This window comes from Sphaerodactylus townsendi, linkage group LG05, assembly GCF_021028975.2.
Source record: "Sphaerodactylus townsendi isolate TG3544 linkage group LG05, MPM_Stown_v2.3, whole genome shotgun sequence".
In the NCBI taxonomy this organism is placed as follows: domain Eukaryota; kingdom Metazoa; phylum Chordata; class Lepidosauria; order Squamata; family Sphaerodactylidae; genus Sphaerodactylus; species Sphaerodactylus townsendi.
This window is the reverse complement of record NC_059429.1, coordinates 13,899,798-13,925,036: the sequence shown is the minus strand read 5'-3', so window position 1 is coordinate 13,925,036 and position 25,239 is coordinate 13,899,798. Positions and strand designations below refer to the sequence as shown.

General features: G+C 48.5%; 1 protein-coding gene across 2 annotated transcripts in view; it reads left to right on the top strand.

Annotated features, from left to right (window-relative positions):
- Positions 1-25,239, top strand: part of EFNA2 (ephrin A2) — a 201,373-nt gene that overhangs the window by 167,246 nt on the left and 8,888 nt on the right. For both annotated transcript variants that reach the window (XM_048498383.1, XM_048498382.1), the window contains 2 exons: positions 7,067-7,359; positions 23,894-23,959. In XM_048498383.1, coding sequence (XP_048354340.1) covers positions 7,067-7,359; positions 23,894-23,959 — 359 coding nt within the window. The remainder of the gene's footprint in view (positions 1-7,066; positions 7,360-23,893; positions 23,960-25,239) is intronic.

Here is a 25,239-nt window from a genome sequence, read left to right as displayed (position 1 = left end):
AGACTCAAAGGGGCTTACAATCTCCTTGCCCTTCCCCCCTCACAAATAAACACCCTGTATGTGGTGGGAGCTGAAATCCAGTGGCTAGCCCAAGGTCACCCAGCTGGCGTGTGTGGGAGTGCCCAGGCTAATCTGAATTCCCCAGATAAGCCTCCACACCTCAGGCGGCAGAGCTGGGAATCAAACCCGGTTCCTCCAGATTAGATACACGAGCTCTTAACCTCCTACGCCACTGCTTCTCCTCTGCTCCACTGCTGCTTATAATGGCCAGCTTTATAATAAATATGTCAAAATTAAGCTTTAAATATATCAAAATGGCCAGCTTTATAATAAATATATCAACATATATCAACATTATAATAATCTGTGGCCAGCTGAGTGTAGATCAGTAGACAAGGCAATGGTCAACCACCCTGTAAACATTATCTGCCTAGTAAACTTTGCGATGTGATGTCACCCCATGGGTAAGTGATGACTTGGTGCTTCCCCGGGGGGGCTGTCTTATCTTTCATCTGTGCCACCAATTCCCCCGTTTAAATCTTTTCTCAGTGACACTTTCACTAACCAGCTGCAAGCAAATCAGTACCCACTTTCCTAAATCTGCTATATGCGAGTGATAATCCGCTGGTCTACTTCGCAGGGTTGTTGTGAAGCTGACTGAGATAATATATCAACCCTTCGTGTGCAGTATGGAATCTTACTTGGCTACGTCTCAGGGTTGGTGTGAAAATTCGTGGGATAACTGATTTGAAGTACTGTAGAAACAGAGTAAGCCAGCCACCTCACACCCCGCCCCCCAGTGATGGGATCCAAAAATTTTAGTAACAGGTTCCCATGGTGGTGGGATTCAAACTGTGGTGTAGCGCCAATGGGGCTGGGTGGAGACGCGACGGGGAATAACGGGCATTCAGGGTGGGGCATTCCTGGGGGGAGCTGTGGCAGGGCGCGGCAGCTAAGGTCGCTTGGGCGAAGCGAATGCGCGAAGCGGGCTGCCGCGCGCCCGGTGCACCTCCTGCTAGACTGCTTCAAGTTCTGCGCGCTACTGCTGAGAGGAGGGGCATAACTAAGGCAAAAATCACGTGGCAAAATCACCAATTAGTAACCCTCTCTCGGCACACACAAATGATGGTAACCTACTCTCGGGAACCTGTGAAGAACCGGCGGATCTCACCTCACGGTACCAACTGGTCTGTCAAAATTGGTGACTCCCAGTAAAGATACATGAAATGTCCCCTCCCTTCTCGCTTTTCCCAGAATTCCTGGGGTGTTTCTTTCAGCTCACCTCCAAACGTTGCTTTGGGCAAGATTGGCGTTGACCACCACAGTTCACCACCTGGAAGTTCTGTCCCGTGCAACCTGCGGCTCGGAACCGGAGCCGTCACCCTCTCCCCTCCCCCAGTCCACTGAGGGTATATCCTGCCAGCAGCCGGGCTGCCTCCTCGCTGCCATGTTAGTTTGCTGCTTCCCCTGCGGTGGTTGCATTACAAACACAGCAGTGCGCCCAACTGTTGTTGGTGGGCCAAGGACCTGGGAGAAGCCGGCCCGCCCCACTCAATTGCCACTTCTCGGCACAGTGGGAAGCTCCCGTCTACAGCCAGCTCCATTTAAATGGAGATGCGGCCACGTCTTCTGCCGGGCAGGGGAACCGTGCATGGGGAGATATAGATCTGTTCGCTGGGCTTATGCATGTATGTATGTATTTTGAATACATTTGCTCTCTCGGAGGCCCACAGCGTCTTTCCCTCCTGCCTGCGCAGAGGCGTCTTGAGATGCCCGAAGTGCGGAATGAGGCGGAAAGATACAGCAGGAACTGAGATCCGACATCTACTGCTTGAGCCTAGAGCCGCGCCAGAACTTTTTCTGCCGTACCCCGGTCTGGCGACAGGCCTTCATGCAATTGCAGATGTTTTAAAACGGCTCCCAGGCTGACCTGCCTTAGGCCCGGACGGTGGCTTGGTGCACACAGGGCAATGCGCTCTGTATATGCTCACAGTCTTGCCTTTCCTAATTAGGGCTGGGGCAAGGTGACCAGACGTCCGCTTTAGTAGGACAGTCCGCTAAACAATTTGTCCTGCGTCCGTGGGTTTTAGAACCGTCCGATTTTTGGAAGGCTGCCGCCACTGCCTTCTGGAAGCTCAGCACCTCGACCCCTGTGTCACAGGGGCGGGAAGCGAGGCGCCAAAACGAAATCGCATCCTGCCAACTTTCGTCGCGGCGTCCGCCAGGTCCGGTTTACAAAGGTGACAATCTGGTCACTTTAGGCTGGGGTTACCAACCTCCTAGTGGGATTGGAAGATCTCATGGAATTACAACTGAGCTCTGGACTGCAGGGATCACTTCCTCTGCAGAAAACAACTGTTTGGGAGGATGGACTCTATGGTACCACATCACATCACTGCCGAGGTACCCTCTCCTCCCCAGGCTCCTTCCCCAGTTCTCCAGGATTTTCCCCAACCCAGGGTTGGCAAACCCAACTATGACTCACCAAAAGATGTAAGGAGATTTTTGCAGTCATCCGCCACCACTTCCTGGACCTTTCTTGCGATGGCAAGCGAGCACAAAGAAGTGTCAAAAAGGAAAAAGCCTCCCACAACATCCACCCATAAAAATGCATCACACCAAACTGCAGTCAATCAAAAGCCCTTTGGAATAGCATATGCCCTCTGGAAAAAAAATAAGGAAGAAATGCCTCTTATCTACACTATCAGTTTAAGCAGTGGTGGGATCCAAAAATTTTAGTAACAGGTTTCCATGGTGGTGGGATTCAAACTGTGGTGTAGCGCCAATGGGGCTGGGCGGGGCATGAGAAGTGGCGGGCATGGCGGTGGCGGGCATTCCTGGAAGGGCTGTGGCAAGAATGCAGCCACTTTCGCCCGGTCCGCTTCGCGTGGGAAGCGAAGATGCACACGAGCGGGCTGCCCGCGCATCAGGGGCACCCTCCTGCTGAACTTCTTCAAGTTCTGCGCTACTGCTGAGAGGAGGGGTGTAACGAAGGCAAAAATCACGTGGCAAAATCACCAATTAGTAACCCCCTCTCGGCACACACAAATAGTGTGAAAACCTACTCTCGGGAACCTGTGAGAACCTGCTGGATCACACCTCTGAGTTTAAGCCTTTTTAAGACCACAAAGTCCAACTCTTCCCAGAGTGTCCACATACACCTTTCCTCCCAGCAAAGCGCCTCTACCGTCGGGAGATCCGTTGTAACTCTGGGAGAGCTCCAGGCCACACCTAATTCAGTAATAACCACTGCCTTTCGGGAACCTCCCGACACTTTATGATTTGTCCTGCCCCTGTGGGAGTCATGCTGTGAATCGTCCCACCTCCTCGACAGCTGTTTTGTAGTGGCACCGAGTCCTCTTCCTTTAAATTCCCAGAGTGCCCAGCGGTTTGACAAGGTTGAGACCAAGGAACAGACCTTGTAGAGCTAGCCGCGCAGGGGTCTGCAACCTGCGGCTCTCCAGATGTTCATGGACTACAATTCCCATCAGCCCGCCAGTGGCCATGCTTGCAAGGCTGATGGGGTAGTCCATGTTTATCTAACCGACCAATGCTGAGACCTGTCTTTTGTCTCAATAAAGGTCAGCCTCATGTGCTCAGTTCTTCACCTGATGGGGGGGAGGAAAAGACATACAAGGAAGGTAGAAGGGAGTGCTGTAAGTATTATAGGGTTGCCACCTTCAGGTTGAGAAATACCTGAGGATTTTTGGTGTTGAGGCTAAGAGGGGTGAGTTTTGGGGAGGTGAGGGACTTCGGTGGTGTGAAATGATGGCATAGAGTCCACCTGCCCGAGTGCCGTTTTTCTCCAGGTGAGCAGATCTCTGTCCCCTGGAGGTGTGTTGCAGGTATTGACTGGTCTCCAAGCTACCACCTGGATATTGGCAACCCTAGGATACTTTGTAGTGGGTGGTTTGGGAGTGTCTTCCTGTTCCTGCCTCCCTGTTTGAAGAAAAACCTCCTGAAAGGGGGATGGGGGCAGAGAGGGATCCAATTCTTTTCAGGTCCACCCTGACCATTGGGGGTTGACCGAATGAGAACAAAAGACTCGGACGGAGAGCTGGCCGAGGTCATCTCCGGATCGGCAGGCAGACATAGGACCATGGGGCTTGGAAAGCAATCCGTTCTGGTGTCTTAAGGACTTTGGTACACACCGAGCGTCGCCCCAGTACCGGCGCGCGCTCTCCCTTCTCTTGCTAATCCCCTAATCTCTTGGATAATCTGTCCCCCAAATGTAAAAAAATTGCTATAGGATTGAGTGTGCCTCTGAATATAATACCCGAGGGGGCAGATGATACGTCGCTGAAGAATGGCTCCCCCCTAACAACTAATCACCTACTGTTGCCAGTTTATTAATTTTAAGAGGTGCTCAATTTAATCTTATAAAGTTAATGGGAAGAAGGAAGATTATGCTGGTCACGTGGTTGAGCGAAGGCCGCGCTGGGTTTCGACTGGCGACAGTTTCAGACTGGCAGGATCTATTGTGCTTTCCTTTGCGGGAAGAAGTTTCTGTCCAGTGGGGGGTGGGGGAGGACTGAGGCCGGTATCTTGAAAAGGTCCAGGGGTCCAAGAGCCCTTGGCTTTGAGAGGGAAAGTTGCGGGGGGTGGGGGGAGTTGAAAGGAAGATGCAGACGCTGGGTCTTTTGTCGCAAGAGCGAAAGTAGGCAGGGATGAATTTTTAAAATGAGATATCCCAAATCTAAGATTGCCATGTTCCAGGAGGGCATAGAGCAGTGGTGGCGAACCTTTGGCACTCCAGATGTTAAGAACATAAGAACATAAGAACAAGCCAGCTGGATCAGACCAGAGTCCATCTAGTCCAGCTCTCTGCTACTCACAGTGGCCCACCACCAGGTGCCTTTGGGAGCTCACATGCAGGATGTGAAAGCAATGGCCTTCTGCTGCTGCTGCTGCTCCCGAGCACCTGGTCTGCTAAGGCATTTGCAATCTCAGATCAAAGAGGATCAAGATTGGTAGCCATAAATCGACTTCTCCTCCATAAATCTGTCCAAGCCCCTTTTAAAGCTATCCAGGTGAGTGGCCATCACCACCTCCTGTGGCAGCATATTCCAAACACCAATCACATGTTGCGTGAAGAAGTGTTTCCTTTTATTCGTTCTAATTCTTCCCCCCAGCATTTTCAATGAATGCCAATTGGCCATGCTGGCAGGGGCTGATGGGAATTGTAGTCCATAACATCCGGGGTGCCAAAGGTTCGTCACCACGGGCATAGAGTCTCCGGAGAATTATAGCTGACTGCCAGACTATGAAGATCAGTCCTGCTCTCAAAAATGGCTCCTTTACAGAGGATGCCATTATGAGGTTCCTTCCCAAACCCGGCCATCCCAATGCTTAGTGTTGCCTGCTTTGGCGCTCCACCCACTGGCACCATTTAGCCAGCTGGGTCAAAATGGCTTCTGTCGTAGAATTCTGCCCGAATACCAGAGTGCCCCTGTGCTTGTCAGCAACACGATGATTTCCCTTCCGGAGCATGCTGGGAATTATGTCACTGTGTTTCAGATGTCAAGAGGCCTCAGAGTTAGTTTACTGCACTAAGTTCCCATCCCTCACCAGTTGCCAGGAGGGTACCTGGGCAACAGTACCTGGGCAGTCCTACCTCCAAAATCTCCAGGAATTTCCCAATACCTACCCAAATCATATGGTTTTTGGATGCTCAGCAGTATAGCAAGCTGTTGTCAAAGGCTTTCATGGCTGGAATCACTGGGGTGCTGTGTGGTTTCCAAGCTGTATGGCTGTGTTCTAGCAGGATTCCTCTGAAGATGCCAGCCACAGATGCAGGCGAAACGTCAGGAGATAATGCTGCTAGAACATTTCCATACAGCTCGGAAACCACACAGCACCCCACACTGTTTCAAACAGACTTTTCTCTGTGATACACCTCTGAAGATGCCAGCCACAGATGCAGGCGAAATGTTAGGAACAAGATCCACCAGACCACAGCCACACAGCCCGGAAAACCCACCAGAACCAGTTGAATCCGGCCGTGAAAGCCTTCGACAATACATTAAGCTGTCTGTAGTTTCCTAGCACTGAGAGAGCAATAATACTCTGGACATGTTCAGGCTGCTCACAGGTACCCATTACCTGAGGTAAATAGATACAGGCAGAAAAGCTGTTACCTGACATGAGACTCCTTCCTAGCACTGAAACAATCCCCACCCCACCCCTGCTCCGGCTCCTTTAAGAATTCTGTTTTCAGATTGCAATTGCAAGTACGCCCCATCTATTCTGTCTGTATGCAAAAAAATTTGTTGCATCTTCACCAAATATAGTTACCTTTTGGGGGCTTCTTATGATCTTAGATCAGTGATGGCGAACCTTTTCGAGACCGAGTGCCCAAATTGCAACTCAAAACCCACTTATTTATCGCAAAGTACCAACACTGTAATTTAACCTGAATACTGAGGTTTTCATTTACTCAGGAGTAAGCAGGTGGTAGTCGGTGGCGCTTTGGAAACAACCATGCAACTCTTCAATGGGTGAATCCACCTTCCCTAGGAGGGTTTACTCAGAAGCAAGTCCCATTGCCAGCAACCGAGCTTACTCCCAGGTAAAGGATCACGCTTTAGTTTAACAGTGCTTAACAGGGCTATCTACACTTACTTCCCAAAGAACTAGGTCTTAGGTTTAGTACTAATAATTGAGCCGGGCAGCCCAGGCCAACCTAGATGTGGAGTGGGGGGGCACTCTGTTTGCGTGCCCACGAAGAGCTCTAGGTGCCACAGCTGGCGCATTTTATAGGTCGCCATCACTGTCTTAGATAGTTTGTATGAGTAAGATCTAAGCTGTCATCCTGCCAAGGCATTTCCAAAGTACTGTTTTTGGAGGGTGGGTGTTAAAGTACTATGTCATGTTTTTCACAGTGCGTGGATTTGAAATTTTTGTGTTAAAACTCCAAAACTGGTGAATCTGGATGTTTTTTTTACAAATTCTACATGTTTTGGAATGTTTGTCTTAGCTCTGTTCCTAATCTTATAAAGGGCAGGTGGAATTTTGCGTTCCTGCTCCTTAATGTGCATTTCCTCCCCATTCTCCTCCTGCCTTTCAGGTTCCATCAGGGAGACTATACAGTGGAAGTGAGCATCAATGACTACCTGGACATCTATTGCCCGCACTACGAGATCCCGTTTCCCATGGACCGGATGGAACGGTACATCCTCTACATGGTCAACTATGAAGGCCACGCCACCTGTGACCATCGGCAAAATGGTTTCAAGCGCTGGGAATGTAACAGGCCTGATTCGGCCAACGGGCCGCTGAAATTCTCCGAAAAGTTCCAGCTCTTCACCCCTTTCTCACTGGGGTTCGAATTCAGGCCAGGACACGAATATTACTATATTTGTGAGTAATAATTACTTTCCTTTGAGGTGAGGAGACTCTCATTCAATGTCTAGCGATGGTGTGCAGATCACACACACAAGGGGAAAAGATTCAAAGGCTCACACAAGAAGCAAACACAGCTGCACATTTAAACATTGTGTATGGTGTCGTTTTGGATATGAAGGAAGTTGGGTATTGAGGGCCTGATTTTATGACCCGCAAAAAAGTACACTGAATACTTGGCAGGATAAAGTGAGGGTAGAAGTCAAGATTTACTTAGTTATTACCATATTTACTGGAAAGAAAGGCTGGGTGTCTTCTACATATGCTCTCAAGAAAAAAGGGGGAACTATTTTAAATTTGCATTCAACACTATGCCACTAAAGGTTGTCTTGTCTTTGGGTGCAAGTTAAAGTTATATACAGTCAGATCCTCTGAAGATGCCAGCCACAGATGCAGGGTGAAATGTCAGGAGAGAATGCTGCTAGAACACGGCCATACAGCCCGGAAACCACGCAGCGTCCCAGTGATTCCGGCCGTGAAAACCTTCGACAATACATAGTCATTTTAAAAGTTGTGAATGAGCATTTAAAAGGGAACTCCTATTATGTTCAAAGTTGTTTTCCTTTTGGGCAAAAACAGTTTCATTTTGCCTGCTTACTTCTTGAAAACTCAGGCAGCTGGAAACAAAAGCACACATATCCCTAGGAAAACAGGGCAAAGTGCTTGCACATAGTTTAAAATTACCCTCTACTAACGTCTCCCAGAATTACAACTACGTACATTAGTTACCCTGGAGAAAATGGTGGTTTCGGAGCTAAGGTCTTTCTCCTCCCCAAACTCCACCTTCCCTAGACTCTACTCACAAGTATCCAGAAATTTCCAAACTCCCAAGTTTGCAACCATAATTTGGAGCCAAGGAAACTTCATTAGCTAGACGCAGGGTTCTGCAAGGAAACTTCATTAGCTAGACGCAGGGGTCTGCAACCTGCGGCTCTCCAGATGTTCATGAACTACAATTCCCATCAGCCCCTGTCCAACATGGCCCAGTTGGCCATGTTGGCGAAAGGCTGGTGAAACAGATCATGAACATTTGGAATTACTGGAAACCTACAGTATGGAACTTGGGCCAGCCTTCCTTGAAGAAGCTCGTGGTGGTTTTAATTTTTTTTAAACAAGGTTGTTTCCTTCCGTCCTTTGGTTTTATTTTTGGGAGCAGCAGTGGCGTAGGAGGTTAAGAGCAGGTGCATTCTAATCTGGAGGAACCGGGTTTGATTCCCAATGGCCGCCCTGAGGCTGTGGGGGGGGCTTATCTGGGGAATTCCAGATTAGCCTGTGCACTCACACCGCCAGCTGGGTGACCTTGGGCCTAGTCACAGCTTCTTGGAGCTCTCTCAGCCCCACCCACCTCCCAGAGTTTGTTGTGGGGAAGGGCAAGGAGATTGTAAGCCCCTTTGAGTCTCCTACAGGAGAGAAAGGGGGGATATAAATCCAAACCCTTCTCTTCTTCTACTTCTTATTCATTCATCAACCCTGTTAGACAGGCAGAGCTGAGAAAGATGGCGACCGGCATCGCCTCTCTGTACTCAGAACAGCATCTTTTCTGTGCCCTTACGGGTTCTATCGGGTTCTCTTAGCATCCCCCATTTGTTTGAATCTGAAATCGTATCGCCGATTAACAGTTCCGATTACCCTGTCAGTCCTAAGCAAAGCAATTGCCGGGACTGGTTTAATTAGCAGGAATTACTCTATTTAACCTCCATCGGTGATTCGGGAATGTGGGACGTTTGAGAACCCAGCTGGGGCCACATTCCAAGAAGATAATAAAAATAAGCCAATGTTCGGCAGAGAGAGAGAGAGAGAGAGAGAGACTCACCCCCACACGCAGAGAGAGAGAGAAACCCCTCGGTGACCCATCATTTTCTCTTGCAAAGGGGGAGGGAGGGCAAGGAGCGTTAAAGATGATTCTGTTCCCAGACCATGTTTTGGCTTGTAAATGATTTGAACTTGGGCCTCCCGCCGGGGCCTCTGGCCTACTGTGCTACCAGCGAGCAAAAATAATCAAACGCTTTAAATTAGCTTCCCGGACCACCCATTAAGAAGCCCCTGATTTGAGAGTCTTCATTTATCTTGATTTTCTTTAAAAAAGAAGAAGAAGAAAGAGGGGGGGAAAAGAAAGGGGCGATCCTATCTTTGCCGGGGAACACGGCCTGTGTCGCTGTCGCACGTACCTTTCTGGCATAATTCTCGGAGATCAGTCAATCTGTTAATATCTGCAAGTTAACATTCAGAATGCCTGTGTGTTCCATTGTAGGTAAGGGGCTAAATTCCATTGAGAATTCTCTGGGACCTCACGACTTAAGAGTTACCGTCTGCCCACCAAGGGTGGTGGATTCCTTGCTCCAAGATCCCTCCCCTGCAGCACCGTTCAGCTGGCCAGCCAGAGGTCTTACTAGCTGCAAATGAAGGCCACCATTGACACATCGACGTCACTTGCAGAAGTGATGTCATCCCGTCCCCGACAATTGCGGAGATGCTCTGGTACTTGGGCAAAACTCTGTGGAGCAGCAGTGGCGTAGTGGCTAAGAGCAGTGGCTAAGAGCAGGTGCACTCTGATCTGGAGGAACCGGGTTTGATGCCCAGCTCTGCCACTTGGGTTGTGAAGGCTTATCTGGGGAATTCAGATTAGCCTATACACTCCCACACATGCCAGCTGGGTGACCTTGGGCTAGTCACAGCTTCTCGGAGCTCTCTCAGCCCCACCCACCTCACAGGGTGTTTGTTTTGAGGGGGGAAGGGCAAGGAGATTGTCAGCCCCTTTGAGTCTCCTGCAGGAGAGAAAGGGGGGATATAAATCCAAACTCTTCTTCTTCTTCTTCTTCTTCTTCTTCTTCTTCTTCTTCTTCTTCTTCTTCTTCTTCTTCTTCTAAAAATAGTGATGTCATCTCCAAAAGTGATTTTGATGTGTCAACTTCAGCCTTCGTTTGCAGCTAGTAAGTTCCTCCATACCCCACGTCCTGCTGGTTGCCACTCCATTTCTAAAGTCTAAAGTAGGAGTCCCAATGTGGTACCCAAGGGCTCCGTGGCACCTACTCGCACCTTTCCTGACACTCACTAAGGATTGTTAGAAAGTGGGAGGAATGGGTGGGGTTTTGCCCAGCAAGGCTTTTTATTTGCCTTTGGAGAACTGATTGGCTGTGTAGATTTTCAAAGATGTTACTTTGGCATCAGCTGCCAGCAGTGGCATACCGCCCATTGGGCAAAGTGGGCAGTTGCCCAAGGCGCAGAAATTTTAAGTCACATGGGGGTGCCTGATTTCTAAACCCCGCCCATTCTGACTAAGCTTTGCCCACTCTGCACAGTGGTCCACAAGCCACCAGAGGCAGAGCAGGAGGACGGGGAACTCCGCCTCCGGTGAACTTGGGCTGCTGGAGCCGTCCGGAAAGGGTGAGTGCCACGGCCAGGCTGCTCCACCCATGGGGGGGGCATCAAACTCAGGTTTTCCCCAGGGCACCTGTTTGCCTAGGTACGCCACTGGCTGCCAGCATAGCACAAGGATCTTCTCTGTGTGACTGAGCGTAAGGTGCAACAGCCGCTTTGTGGCTGACTGTACTTCCTGAGGCAGCCATTTTGTGGTTGAACCCTCTGCATGTGTCAGAATCCCAGAGGTGCCCCTGAGTCAAAAAGGTTGGGGATTTCTGGTCTAAAGTAACCCCTAACGTTAAGTTAAACCTGTGACAGCGGAGGCCATGACATCTCCTGCTGAAGCCGGTCTACTCAGGGCTGGAGCGAGGGGGAACTGCACCTGGGACATGCGTGCGCCCTGCGCTCCTTGCCATGTCCCGGAACGTCCTTGCCTCGCCCCAGAATGCCCCCACCACGCCCCCACACCGATGTGCGCCCGGTGCATCGCGCACCCCCTGTCCCCTTGGCAGTACGCCACTGGGTCTATTGTGACATCAGAGCAGGTTAGTGAATGTGCCGAGAGAGGCGGCGCAAGCAGGAAGAGAAAGGTCAATGAAGAGCTTGGAGAGGAGTATTCACAATAGGGAAGCTGCAAGACAAACTAGGGCCTGCCCTATTGTTGGGCCTGGAGAAAATCTTGATGCTTGCAAAGTGCAGCAGAACTGGTTTCATGTGAACATGGTGCTGGACACAGTAACGGACAAAGACTTTTTTTAAAAAAAGCATCCCACCAGTTCATATAGTATAAGAAGGTGTATCAAAGAATATTGACATGGATGACTATTAAAAATTTAATATATGGCAAGAAGGGCAGGGTGTACATCATAGGTGTCAAACTCGCGGCCCTCCAGATGTTATGGACTACAGTTCCAATCATCCCCTGCTGGCACTGTCGTCCAGATGTTATGGACTACAGTTCCCATCATCCCCTGCTGGCACTGTCATCCATAACATCTGGATGGGAACTGTCGTCCATAACATCTGGAGGGCTGCGAGTTTGATACCTGTGGTATACATATATGTGTATATTTTCATCATAAGTTAAATATTTCTCGTCATGAATTAAACTGTGTGTTTGTGTGTACCTAATAGCCAGAGAGGGAAGCAAATGTGACCGGAAGGACTCAGAAAAAGCTTTTATTTTGATTGGAGGGAATCACCCAGCCCCCCAGCCCCCCTCCCCCCACTTTTTAATCGTAATCCTGTTTGCTTCAGTGGCCTGTGTTGAACCAGTAAGGAATGCACAGACTCGGGAGCTTGGTGGAAACAAATGAAACTGTTTATTGGGACACAGTGGTCAGCCTACCAGAAAAAGAACCAAAAGACTCAAATAATTGTGTGTGTGTGGGGGGGGGAGATACTGCACCTATGCATCGTGTAGATGTGGCACTATTATGGTACAATTCTCCTGTGAGGACAAGACAGAATGATCGTTGCAACCCTGTGCTTTAAAACTGTTTAACTCCCTGGGGCAAACGGGCCCCAAATTAGCATTGCCGTTTTAAAAACGTTGACTTTCCCTTTGCGACAGCCCCCCGAAGCCCCGTACGCTTCCATCGTACGGTTGCCGCGCGCCAGTGCCATTCCGTGAGTCGCCAGTGAGGTCCCCAGAATCGGGCCCCCTTGTTGGTTAATTTCAAGGTCATCGTTTGGGAGGAAGGGACTTCACATCACAGCCCCCTGCTCCCGGCCCACAGGAAGCATCTCTTGATTGTATCTTCAGTTTTTATTTTATTTTTTTTGCACATTCAATAAAGAAATTTTGCAATAATAATAAACATTAATTAAAAACCACGACCCCAAAGCACTCCACGTCCTCGCTTGGTCCGGGAACTAACAGGCAGATTTATCTTCCTTAATATTTCCCCCCTTCTCTTGCCTCTAAAGCGTCTGTTTTCAACCCTCTTAATTTGTTCTTTTTATCTATATTAAATTACCATTTTCCTCTCTCTCCCCCTCTGTCTGTGTAAAATGTCACTTGTAAAATAGCTACTTCTCTGTCTCTCTCTTTTTTTATTTTTTAATGTCGTTAGGGAGAGATTACACAGGAGTAAATAGTGAAACTCATCATGGCTAAGCCAGTTAGAATTCATGTCATGTGGAACATTAGAAATTATGCCTCTTTGAGGCAACCCTATTTAGCAGACATAAAAGAACAGGCATTACTACCTTCTATAGCTTGCAAATTGGAATTCCATTAACCTTCCAGGCACTGCCTATGAGGCCCCTGTTTGCAGACCACAGTTCTGGGTCAAGGTTAAGCAATGGCTTTTGGGACACGAGAGATTCCGTTCGACTTCTCAGAACAATGTTTGAGAAAAGGGTCAGAATCGGAGCGGGGGGGGCGGGGGCAGCAGATTATCCTGGCGAAAGGTTTGCAATTGAGCGTGGCGTCAGATTTTCAAAATCAGACCCAAGTCGGGGGGGAAAAAAACCCAGACGGTTTCTTACCCTGCGTGCTGAGATCGAAAAACAGATCTGCGAAAGTTCTTGCGCAAGCATGCCGCTAAAAATGGTATCCCTTTTGCAAAACACGGAAACGCTTTCCCGGGCTTTGTGCCGATGTTGGGCGGATGTTTGTCTTTGCCACTGTTAGCTGCCGGTGTTTTGCAGGGGGGCGCAGAAGTACATACTGGTGTGACATTGTGGTGCGTAGGGAAAGAGTGTTACAGCGGATGTGGGGAGAGCTTAACGTGGAGATCCTGTTTTCTGCAGCAGCTCTGCGTTGCCACTACCCTGCCGTTCTTTCCCAACAGAAACTACTAACAGCTGTTGTTGTTGCTGCATTTACAGAGTAATATAAAATGAAGGGTGGGGGGCTGTTTTGCTCTAAATTGAACAGCAGGAAAAGGAATGGAGGGGATAAATGGGAGAGTACGTGGCTATGGGGGACCGATGAAAGAAAACAGTAGCCCGTCTTTACGCATCAAAAGATTTGTGGGAACAAATAGGGACACACAGAGGGGGTGATCTCTCTGTCTCTCTTACTTAGGATGGAATTCCAGGGACAAAGAGTCGCAAGGGGGATGTTTGTGTATCAGAGCTCTACTAGACAAAATGGCTGACCTGTGAACACACCTCTTGTCATCTTTAATTGTCTTTCATTTTTAAGAGGTTTAAGATTATTTTTTTTGCTATGGCACTGGGTGCGAGGGGAGTCTAACTCGGTTGCCGACCTTGAGGTGGGGGCTGGAGACCTCCCAGTATTACAGCTGCTCTCCAGATGGCAGAGAGCTTTGGAGGGTGGGGTCTACGCATTGTGTGCCACGGGGGTCCCAAGGATCATCCTCCCCAGGACCCGCCCCAGTTCCCCAATGGGGAATTGGCAGCCCTAAGCCTAAGCCCCCACACTTGCCCTGTTTCCTTGAAAAAAAATCAACTCAGATCACAGTGTTCTGAGATTCCTAAGGATGCCACCCTCCAGGTGAGACCTGGGGATCCTTCAGAGTTACAGCTGGAGAAAATGAATGCTTTTGGAGGATGGATTCCATGTCATTATATCCCACTGAGGCAGAGTAGTGGCAACGCAGAGCTGCTGCAGAAAACAGGATCTCCGCGTTAAGCTCTCCCCACATCTGCTGTAACACTCTTTCCCTACACACCATAATGTCACACCAGTATGTACTTCTGCGCCCCCTGCAAAACACTGGCAGCTAACAGTGGCAAAGACAAACATCCGCCCAACATCGGCACAAAGCCCGGGAAAGCGTTTCCGTATTTTGCAGAAGGGATACCATTTTTAGCGGCATGCTTGCGCAAGAACTTCGCAGATCTGTTTTTCGATCTTCTGCAGGCTCCATCCCCAAATTTCCAGGAGGGTCCCAACCTGAATATGGCAGTCCAGTAGAGGGTTCCATGGTCTATTTCAGGGGCCTGCAACCTGTGGCTCTCCAGATGTTCGTGGACTACAATTCCCACCAGCCCCTGCCAGCATGGCCAATTGGCCCTACTCCACCCTTGTTTCAAAATATTGAAAAACCCATAATTTCTTTTAAGAATTATTGCAATAAATTATGTTATAGGCAAAGATCATAGAAGAGATGTGAACTGAAGGATTATGTGTTAAAAGCAACTGTAAAAATATATAGGTGCACATCTCTTATATACCCTGTTTCCCCTAATATAAGACATCCCCGAAAAATAAGACATAGTAGAGGTTTTGCTGAAGTGTGAAATATAAGGCATCCCCCGAAAGTAAGACATGGCAAAGTTTTTGTTTGGAAGCATGCCCAACTAACAGAACACAGAAATATAAGACATCCCCTGAAAATAAGACATAGCGCATCTTTGGGAGCAAAAATTAATATAAGACACTGTCTTATATTCGGCGAAACACGGTAGATGCACATCTCTGATGGGAATTGTAGTCCATGAACATCTGGAGAGCCACAGGTTGCAGACCCCTGGTCTATTTCTCCTTCTCCTGAGGTAATAAGAGCCCATGTTTCTGATTTTTCTCTGGAAAATACCACTGGGGTGGGGGGGACCTGCCCAGCCTGATGCAAATCCCCCTACTCTGCCCTTAAGCGGCATTTAATTCAATTGAAGAGTTTAGGATAGAGATGCTCAACTTATGGTGCTCCAGATGTTTGTGGACTGCAACTCCCATCAGCCCCTGCCAACATAGCCACTTGGCCATGCTGGCAGGGGGTGATGGGAATTGTAGTCCATGCACAATTGGAGCACCATCGGTTGGCCACCCCTGGTTTAGGAGATTCAGTAATGGGTTCCCAGGGTCCCTCCTATTTGATTTCAGTTCTGCCGCCGTTACGTTGTCCAACAAGTCTCTCTCCAGCCATGCCCAAGCCACCCAGTTCATCCTTGCTTGCAGTTAGGGTTATCTGCTCTGGATGGGGATGATCCTGGATATTTGGGGGTGGAGTCTGAGGAGGGCGGGGTTTCGGGAGGGAGGAACCTAAGTGGGCTAGAATGCCATAGACTCCACCCTCTTAAGCAGCCATTTTCTCCAGGGGAACCGAACTGATCAATCTGGAGTTCAGTTGTAATTCCAAGAGATCCCTGAGCCCTCCTTGCAGGTTAATAGCCCTATCTGCAATCTGCCTCCCAAGTCAGCAAGGGCTACAGCAGATAATACCAAATTCCACATAATCAGACCTGTCTCTGGACTGACAAAGTCGCATCCTCTTTACAATAGAAGGGCGCTGCATTTATGCTCAGGCGTGCTCAATGCGAACTGCTTGGGCCCGTGTTTTAAAATAACTGGGTTCTGGGGGTGGGTGGAGGGAACTCTGCACACACTCAGAGGCACTGACGTCGAAACGCCACAGCTCATTAGTCTTAACGAGGTCGTGTTTGCTTCTAAACAAATAAAAGGATTAACTGAAAAAGCTCCATCAGAGGCACTCATTGGCATAACAAAAACAAAACAAAACAAAAACAGCTAACGGATGGATCCCTTTAATTCCCCCCTGCATTTTGACTCTGATTGCTATAAACCTAGCACCTTTTCTGCCCTCTGAATTTTGACTGGAAGTATGCTCTGGGCAAGGAGCACAGTCCCGGAGAACTGAATCCAGATTGGATGAGAAACAAAGAAATAATTCCCATTGAAGTCTGCAGAAGTGTACACCAATATGAAAAGCAAAGCAAGGTCGTGAGAGCATCGTGTAACAAAAGCGAACCAGTAATTTGAGACAAACAAGTATAAAAACGAAAACAAAACACCCACACCCTATTTCAGATTCCTAATGGATTGGGCTTGAGCCCCACAACTCACAACTCGGATCCCCATTGGCACACAAAACGGCCAGGGATGGACCTGATCCGTGCTTGTGTGACACTTTTCAGGCCCACGAAAGCCACACTGCTTCTTGACGCCTCTGTTTCCTTTCCAATTCAAGAAGGCTCTTGTACAGGCAGGGGGGAAATCAAACAGGTTTGTCTGCATTTTCTGTTGTTGTGTTAAACTGCTGGCGGGGTTTGTGTGGCTTCCTCTGAAAATTCAGGTCCTTGGCTCAGTTTAACCTACCTTGCAGGGTGTTTGTTGTGAGGGGGGAAGGAGATTGTAAGCCCCTTTGAGTCTCCTGCAGAAGAGAAAGGGGGGATATAAATCCAAACTCTTCTTCTTCTCTTCTTTGTCGAGTTGGACAAAAATCCAGAACCCTCTGGGGTTCCAGCCAACCTTGCTAGGTTTCTGTGTAAAATGCATCCTCATACCTTTGAAATAAGGATTGGGAAGCAAAGTCTAAGAAAGTGACCAAGGTCGTTGGATTTTATTTCTCAGCTGGAGACTTGCAGGAGGGGGAGAGAGGAAGCAGGTTGTTCAGGGAAAGGAGTTAAGAGAAAGTCATGATCCACCACCATGTCCAGGGGAGAGAGATCCAAAGCTTTGGTTCAGGATACGGGTGAGCAAGGAAAGGGGGCAGACTACAGGAACATGGTCGACTATGAGATCTAGGAGCAGCAGTGGCGCAGGAGGTTAAGAGCTCATGTATCTAATCTGGAGGAACCGGGTTTGATTCCCAGCTCTGCCGCCTGAGCTGTGGAGGCTTATCTGGGGAATTCAGATTAGCCTGTGCCCCTCCCATACTACGCATGCAGCTGGAGTGACCTTGGGAGGCCTGAAGTCACAGCTTCTCGGAGCTCTCTCAGCCCCACCCACCTCACAGGGTGTTTGTTGTGAGGGGGGAAGGGCAAGGAGATTGCCAGCCCCTTTGAGTCTCCTGCAGGAGAGAAAGGGGGGGGAGATATAAATCCAAACTCTTCAAACTCTTCTTCTTGTAGTGGGAAAAGGCAGAAGAAAAGCCCAGGTGTCTTGCCCTTCCACGGTCGGTCAGAGAAATGGGGCTTTTCCGCTTCTTTCTCCCTCCCTTGACATGGATGACAGATCCCTGCGGAGATTTACAATCTTTTAAAAAATACCGTGCGGCCTGCTTTCCTTCCATTTATTCCGGCGCCCAAGGCAAGTGATGAGAAAACCCATCCCCAAAAGAAACACATTCCACATATGGCTATAATCCAATTTCATTCATAAAAACCAGTCTTCCAGCATCCAGAGACCACGGGGGACAATGTGCCCGAGTGGGTGGGGGCTAGGCAAATCAGGCCTTTCTCTCTTCTCCGCAAATCCCCTTGAGCAGCCGTCTTCGGTCCGAGAAAAGGTGACGTCACGGTGACATTGCTCCCTTGTCCGAGGACAATGTCGCCCCTCGCTCTAGGAGGGAGGGGGGAACCTGAAGCAATGGTCAAAGGAGGGGGGGGGGTCTGGGGCAGGAATTAGAATGAAGCCCTCCCATTGTTCACGATCAATGTCTCAGCGAGGAATATTGAAAAGCCTCTGGGAACAGCTGCCTTTGGTCGTCTCAGATTTGTTGGGCCAAGAGGAGATTCCACACCAGGGAAACCGGCTCTCCTAGAAGAGGTGGGATGCTTCCCAAAGAAACAAAAAAAACGATCATGTAAATCCTGTTCTCCAATGCTGAATAAGCAAAGCGGACACCTTCTCTTCTGCCCCTGATTTTATAGCACGGGTTCAACGGGGGGACTTGCAAATGACTGAGCGGTGCAGCGGAACCCAAACTCACTGCACAAACTCGGCACCTCTGTTGGTAGGTGGGATCTTATTGGCAGTGTATTGTCGAAGGCTTTCACGGCCGGAATCACTTGGGTGCTGTGTGGTTTCCGGGCTGTATGGCCGTGTTCCAGCAGCATTCTCTCCTGGCTTTTCGCCTTTTTTCATACATCTGTAGCTGTGGCATCTCTCCGAGAAGTCCTCAGAGAATGCCAGCGCAAATCCCAAGCCTTACATCAGGAAGAAGTCTACTAGAACACAACCATACAACTAGGAAACTCTAACTAGCTCATTATTGGCAATGTTTATAAAAGCGGAAGCGAAAAGAACTCCACCTGTTTCTGGCATTTGGAGGACAGAAATATTCGCATCCTGCAAGTATAATCCAAAAACAACAGTAAAGAAAATATCAGAAGTTGGTATTCAACATTGTCAGTGACAATAATAATAATAATAAGAGTTTGGATTTATATCCCCCCTTTCTCTCCTGTAGGAGACTCAAAGGGGCTGACAATCTCCTTGCCCTTCCCCCCTCACAACAAACACCCTGTGAGGTAGGTGGAGCTGAGAGAGCTCCGAGAAGCTGTGACTAGCCCAAGGTCACCCAGCTGGCATGTGTGGGAGTGCACAGGCTAATCTGAATTTCCCAGATAAGCCTCCACAGCTCAGGCGGCAGAGCTGGGAATCAAACCAGGTTCCTCCAGATTAGATACACGAGCTCTTAACCTCCTATGCCACTGCTGCTCCTCAGACCTGCTGACTCAGACCAGATGTAGTGAGTAGCAAATGGTTGCCTCGCTGTTGTAAAAATTCAGGTTCTGTCTCTCTGGTGTTGGTTTAATTGTGCACACACAGAACTGTTGGGTTTTTGCCTCTGAATAATTGCCACCGTGACCCATGATCTCTGACTAAGCAGGCCAAGAGACTACTAACAACGCGGGAGTTTTTCTGAAGAAGATCAGCTTCGAAACGGATCTCAGCCAACTATCCGTCATCACTGTGTTACCGGCTGAATGTTCTATTCAGCATGGGCTTTGCCATTCTGATCAGTGTTTCTGGCGCTGTATAATTGACTGAAGGCATTGTTGTATCTTTGCCTGTACATCGTAGATCATAGGTGTCAAACTGGCAGGGAATGATGGGAACTGTAGTCCATAACATCTGGAGGGGCACGAGTTTGACACCTGTGTCTTAGATTGTCCTTCAGTAGTGGCGGCCGAGGCATAGAAGGTTAAGAGCTACCATTACTTATCCTAATCTGGCAGTGGTAAGTAGGAGGGATTAAAGAGCTCATTATATCTAATCTGGCAGATGAAGCGTTATTAGGGAGGTTTAAGAGCTACATTATATATCTAATCTGGAGGAACCGGGTTTGAGTCCCAGCTCTGCCGCCTGAGCTGTGGAGGCTTATCTGGGGAATTCAGATTAGCCTGTACACTCCCAAACGCACCAGCTGGGTGACCTTGGGCTAGTCACAGTTCTTCTGAGCTCTCTCAGCCCCACCCACCTCACAGGGTGTTTGTTGTGAGGGGGGAAGGGCAAGGAGATTGTAAGCCCCTTTGAGTCTCCTGCAGGAGAGAAAGGGGGGATATAAATCCAAACTCTTCTTCTTCTCTTCTTCTCTTCTTCATTTCTGCTGTATGCTAGTTCTGATATTTACGAACTCAGACATGGTTGTCCCTCCCACGTCATCACCGTCCCAATTGCGGTTTCAGTACATCGTGGGTCAGCGTGAGAAAGTACTATAAGTGGGAATTTTAATGGCTTAACTGTTTAATAACATAAATGAACAGCTACACAATTTTTAAAATTAAATTTGTAGTAAAAGAACTGCGGTTCAAAACATGTTTACAGCAGCCTTTCACATGACATCTTGAGTTTTACGCTGTTTTCCAGATCGTGGGGGCACCGCACCCCTAATCTGCACAATGTGGAAAGAACAGCTGTATTGCCTGCAATCCCTTGAATACAATCTTTATTATTGTGTTTGTATTACACCTCTATTGTACTTACTTTTTCTATAATGTGCCAGCTTCCCTACACACACACATATTACACCAGCGTGGTATAGTGGTTAAACCTGGGGTGGGCAGGGTATTAAATTGAATAAATATAGAAGAGAAGAAGAAGAAGAGTTTGGATTTATATCCCCCCTTTCTCTCCTGTAGGAGACTCAAAGGGGCTGACAATCTCCTTGCCCTTCCCCCCTCACAACAAACACCCATGGTCGGAGGTGGGGAACTGAGAAAGCTCTGAGAAGCTGTAATGAGGCTGTAGCCCAAGGTCACCCAGCTGGCGTGTGTGAGGAGTGCACAGGAACTAATCTGAATTCCCACAGATAAGCCTCCACAACTCAGAGTGATAACAGAAGCTGAGGAGAGATCAAACCCGGTTCTCAAATCGTCTACGAGCTCTTAACCTCCATACGCCTTTCTCCATGCTTAGTAATACTTCCAATCAGCGGTGGGATTCAAATAATTTAACAACCAGTTGTTTACAAGCACCATTTTAACAACACAGCTCAGGTGGCAGAGCGGGGAATCAAACCCGGTTCCTCCAGATTAGATACATGAGCTCTTAACCTCTAATCTGGAGAACCGGGATTGATTCCCCCCCCCTCCTCCACATGACCGGTGGACTCGTATGTAGTGAACCAGATTTGTTTCCCCACTCCTACATACCTGCTGGGTGACCTTGGGCTGGTTATAGTTCGTTCTTTTAATCCACAGGAGTTCACACTCTGCAGGTTCAGTAATCCATCCCATCGATTCTATTGCCAAAGAAATGATGCGGACTTACTATTTCTTTATTATTTAATATGTTTATTAGCCATGTTTCTTCCTTATAGAGCTCAAGGTTGCTTACACAAATAAACGCATAAAATAAAATACATTTTTAAAACCCCACAAAAACCAAAATCTAAAACCATGCTTCTGGAGTGATAGTAAAGTGATCCTGAATATAGCACTCTTTAGCTGCCTTCTAAAGATCGAAAATGGGGGTACTGGGAATACCTCCCTCGGCGGTGGTTCCATAATTGTGGGGCTCCTAAAAGTTGACAGGATCATTCCTGTTATTAGACCAAGTGGAGTAGAACCTCCACATTTGGCGATACTGTACCCCAGAATAAATTTTACGGGGCAGCAGCTTTTATATCCTTCTCTGGGAGGATAATCCAGGGGTGTCCGGGGTCCCCGAAGAAGAAGAAGAAGAAGAAGAAGAAGAAGAAGAAGAAGAAGAAGAAGAAGAAGAAGAAGAAGAAGAAGAAGAAGAAGAAGAAGAAGAAGAAGAAAGAAAGAGCAGCAGCGGCAACTGACGGCAACTGACAATGACTGGCAACGGCAATTGGCGGCAACGGCTGTGACTTGACAACAGACGAGACGGACGGACGGACGGATTGAACCAGACTTGAGACCCGGTGAGGGCCGGACGGGCGGCAATGAGATAACGACGACTTATTCTGAGTCCAATGACCAAATATGGGTCCCCTTAGGAAAGAGGACACCTACGTGGGCTTTGGCTCACATCTAGCAGGTGGCTTTGGGTCATCAAGAGATTGAAAAGTAACAATGCAAAATGGTCTTTATGTGGGAAGCCAGGAGAAACGATGTTGTAGCCATGATAGGTCATCACAAGAGAAATGGCTGAAGGTAGTAGTAGTTGTTTTTCTGCTCCTGCCAAACACAAACCCGAGAGCTGCATGTGGTTGGCGCTGGCTCAGGAATATTTATCTGGTGTCTCTCCCTGACACACATGAATCAATAAATAGATATCATAGAACAACGCAAACATCCAAAACATTAGGAATAAACAGTGTCGTCTGAAAGAGAATTTGTCCAATCTGAGTCCATTCATTTCAGTGGACTTAGACGGGAGTAACTCTTGTGCTGTTAAGTCCCACAAAAGTTCCTTCTGGAATTTCCTACCGGAATGGGGAAGTGGGGAACAGAAGAAGGATAAAAAATGAAAAGCAGGCCCAAATATACCCCTTGCTGAAAAGTGCTGAAACATCTAGAACTTTCATCCGGAAGGAATGATGGGCAGCTGGAGACTTGTGGCTCCTTTCACGTTTTTCTGTTTTCAAGACGTGGCCAAATTCTTCTCTAAGATACAATTCAGGAGCAGCAAGATAGATGAGAGGGGAGCACAGGGTGGGATGCAGGGGGGCGTCTGTGCTTAGATCTGCGGCCCCCTGGAGAAACAGCAGTATAATTGATGTTTGGGATGTGGCTTTAGCATTCATTTGGGATGACCCTTCAAAGGAGAGGAAGCGTCGGCCTTTTCTTAAAACAGGATATTCCCTGCCCTGCACGGAATTGGACTGTCAGATTTGATCTGTTTCAAAGCAGGCTAAAAATCCACCTTGTCAAATCACCCCTCTGACTCCCTCCCCGCCCCCCCAGCGCTTTATACCTCCTGTTCTCAGCCGCTGTCCATCGTAATCCGGACAATTTCATGCCCCGGAGCCTTCCCACCCGTCCCTGCCTCCCCCCTCCCTCCGCTTTTAATTACAAACTTTTCCTCCCTCCGACAAACCCTTTTTGCCGGACTGTCTCTCTCTCGCGCGCGCGCGCCCCCACCCCCAGATGAAGGAAGCCCTCCAAAGCGTATCATTAGGTTTGGCAGATTTTTATTGGGGGAAATCCAAACACGTCTGAGGACGTTTGGTCAGAAAAAAAAGCATCCCGACTGGGGGTCAGACAACTTTTGACATTTTGGGAGGGGCGTCTGTGCAGAAGAGTCTGGATCAAAGATGGGATTTAAAAAGCTGGAGGTATCCGTCAAGCTTAAGGGATTGGGGTTGGGGGGAGACACCTAAGAGTTTGTTAAGCCTCTTAACAGGGCCTAGAAACATGTGCAGGTCAAACATCAGTGGGTGTGCTTCCATTCGGGAGTCCGCAGGGTCATTGACCAATTGGCCGGAGAAGTGAAAGGGACCTTCCCGTGTCACGTCGTTTTCGGACTTGAATGCCACACTTATGTGGCCCACTGGGTTCAGTCCAGAGCCACAGGGTCAGGCTGTTAAATAGCAATGCCCGACTGGCAAGTCTTGGAGCCATTTCTGGGCAGCCGGGGGGGGGGGGGGGGGGTGCTTTCTGTTCTTCCTTCAGGAAGTCAGCATTGGGAGAAGCAAAGACCAGCTGTGGCCCAAAGAATGCTCCTCCTGCAATTCTGAACTCTCCTTCCTCACATAGACAACTCCTCTGAGAACATTTATACAAACCAGGATTGCTGGGCACCTCCCGGCGACCGGTGGGCCATGGGGTGTGGGGGACACTTGCCAGCATCAAACTGAGCCCTGCACCAGAAGAGCCGCTGTAACATCACTGGAGACATGGAGACACTCTGGTATTTGAGCAAGCACTCTATGGCAGAAGCTATTACCTTTGAGTGTGCAGAGTGCGCACAGGACGCAGTATGTCCCAGCTACGCCTCTGGTCTAGAGCCCATGTTCTCAAGAATATTCTGTTGTTCAGCAAGCGAGCAAAATCTGTATTGGGTGTCCACAGGCGGTGTCTCACTCTCATTCTTTCTCTCCCCACCTCTTGTGTCTTTCAGCGGCCACTCCACCTAACCCCGTTGACAAGCCCTGCTTGAAGCTGAAGGTTTACGTTCGACCCACAAGTAAGTAACGTACACACATGTACAATGGGTATTGTAGCCTTCATTTGCTTTGTAAACTAGTGTGCTTTCACCAGGCACGCATAGCCCAGATGGCCCACGAGAAAGCCAGCATGCGGTGTAGTGGGAAGCTCAGCAACACGGTAAAATGGCCCCGAGGAGGGTGCACAGAAGCATAAGAAATGTAGTAAATAGATTGCACAGCAAGTGAAGCTATTTCGAAAGTGTTCCAACCACTGGAAACATTTTGAGGCTGGAAATAAAATGTTTTCAGAACCAAAGGGGGAAAAACAATGTGGACCTCCATGGAGGAAATATTTCATTTCCTGCCTCAAAACGTTTTAAAAGGCTTGTTCGGAAAGGGCCTCCGAGTTGCTACTGGACTTGAATCGGGCTGTTCTACTGCAGGTATCAGAGGAAGGGAACTTTGCCTCTTTGAAAACTTATACCATGAATATCTTGTTGGTATCTGAAGTACTGCCGAACTTGAATTTATGTGGCTACCCCCTGAAACTACTTTTGGTTTCAGGCCTGAGACATTTGTAGGTCACAACCCCAAAAACTGCAGCGTTTGGGACCCTTTAGTTTGGAGAGAAGACGTCTGAGGGGGGATGTGATTGAACTCTATAAAATTATGCATGGGATGGAAAATGTTAACAGAGATAAATTTTTCTCTCTTTCTCACAATACTAAAACCAGGGAGCGTACATTGAAAATGCTGGGGGGGGGGGGGGGGAGAATTAGGACTAATAAAGGGAAACATTTCTTCACGCAATGCGTGATTGGTGTTTGGAATATGCTGCCACAGGAGGTGATGATGGCCACTAACCTGGATAGCTTTAAAAGGGGCTTGGACAGATTTAAGGAGGAGAAGTCGATCTATGGCTACCAATCTTGATCCTCCTTGATCTGAGATTGCAAATGCCTTAACAGTCCAGGTGCTTGGGAGCAACAGCCACAGAAGGCCATTGCTTTCACCTCCTGCATGTGAGCTCCCAAAGGCACCTGGTGGGCCACTGCGAGTAGCAGAGAGCTGAACTAGATGGACTCTGGTCTGATCCAGCTGGCTTGTTCTTATGTTCTTATGTTCTTAACTGTACCTTGCACAAAGATTTACCTGAATAATGGCAGAACGATGCCAATCCACTTTCAAGTTAATTGACTTTATTTTTTTAAAAAAAGCTGTTGAACAAACCAATCTAGGCACAGTTCAGACGTCCCACGAAACCAGGGTTTAATGAGACCACCTGTCGTTTATGTAATCTTCCGAACACTGACTGCTC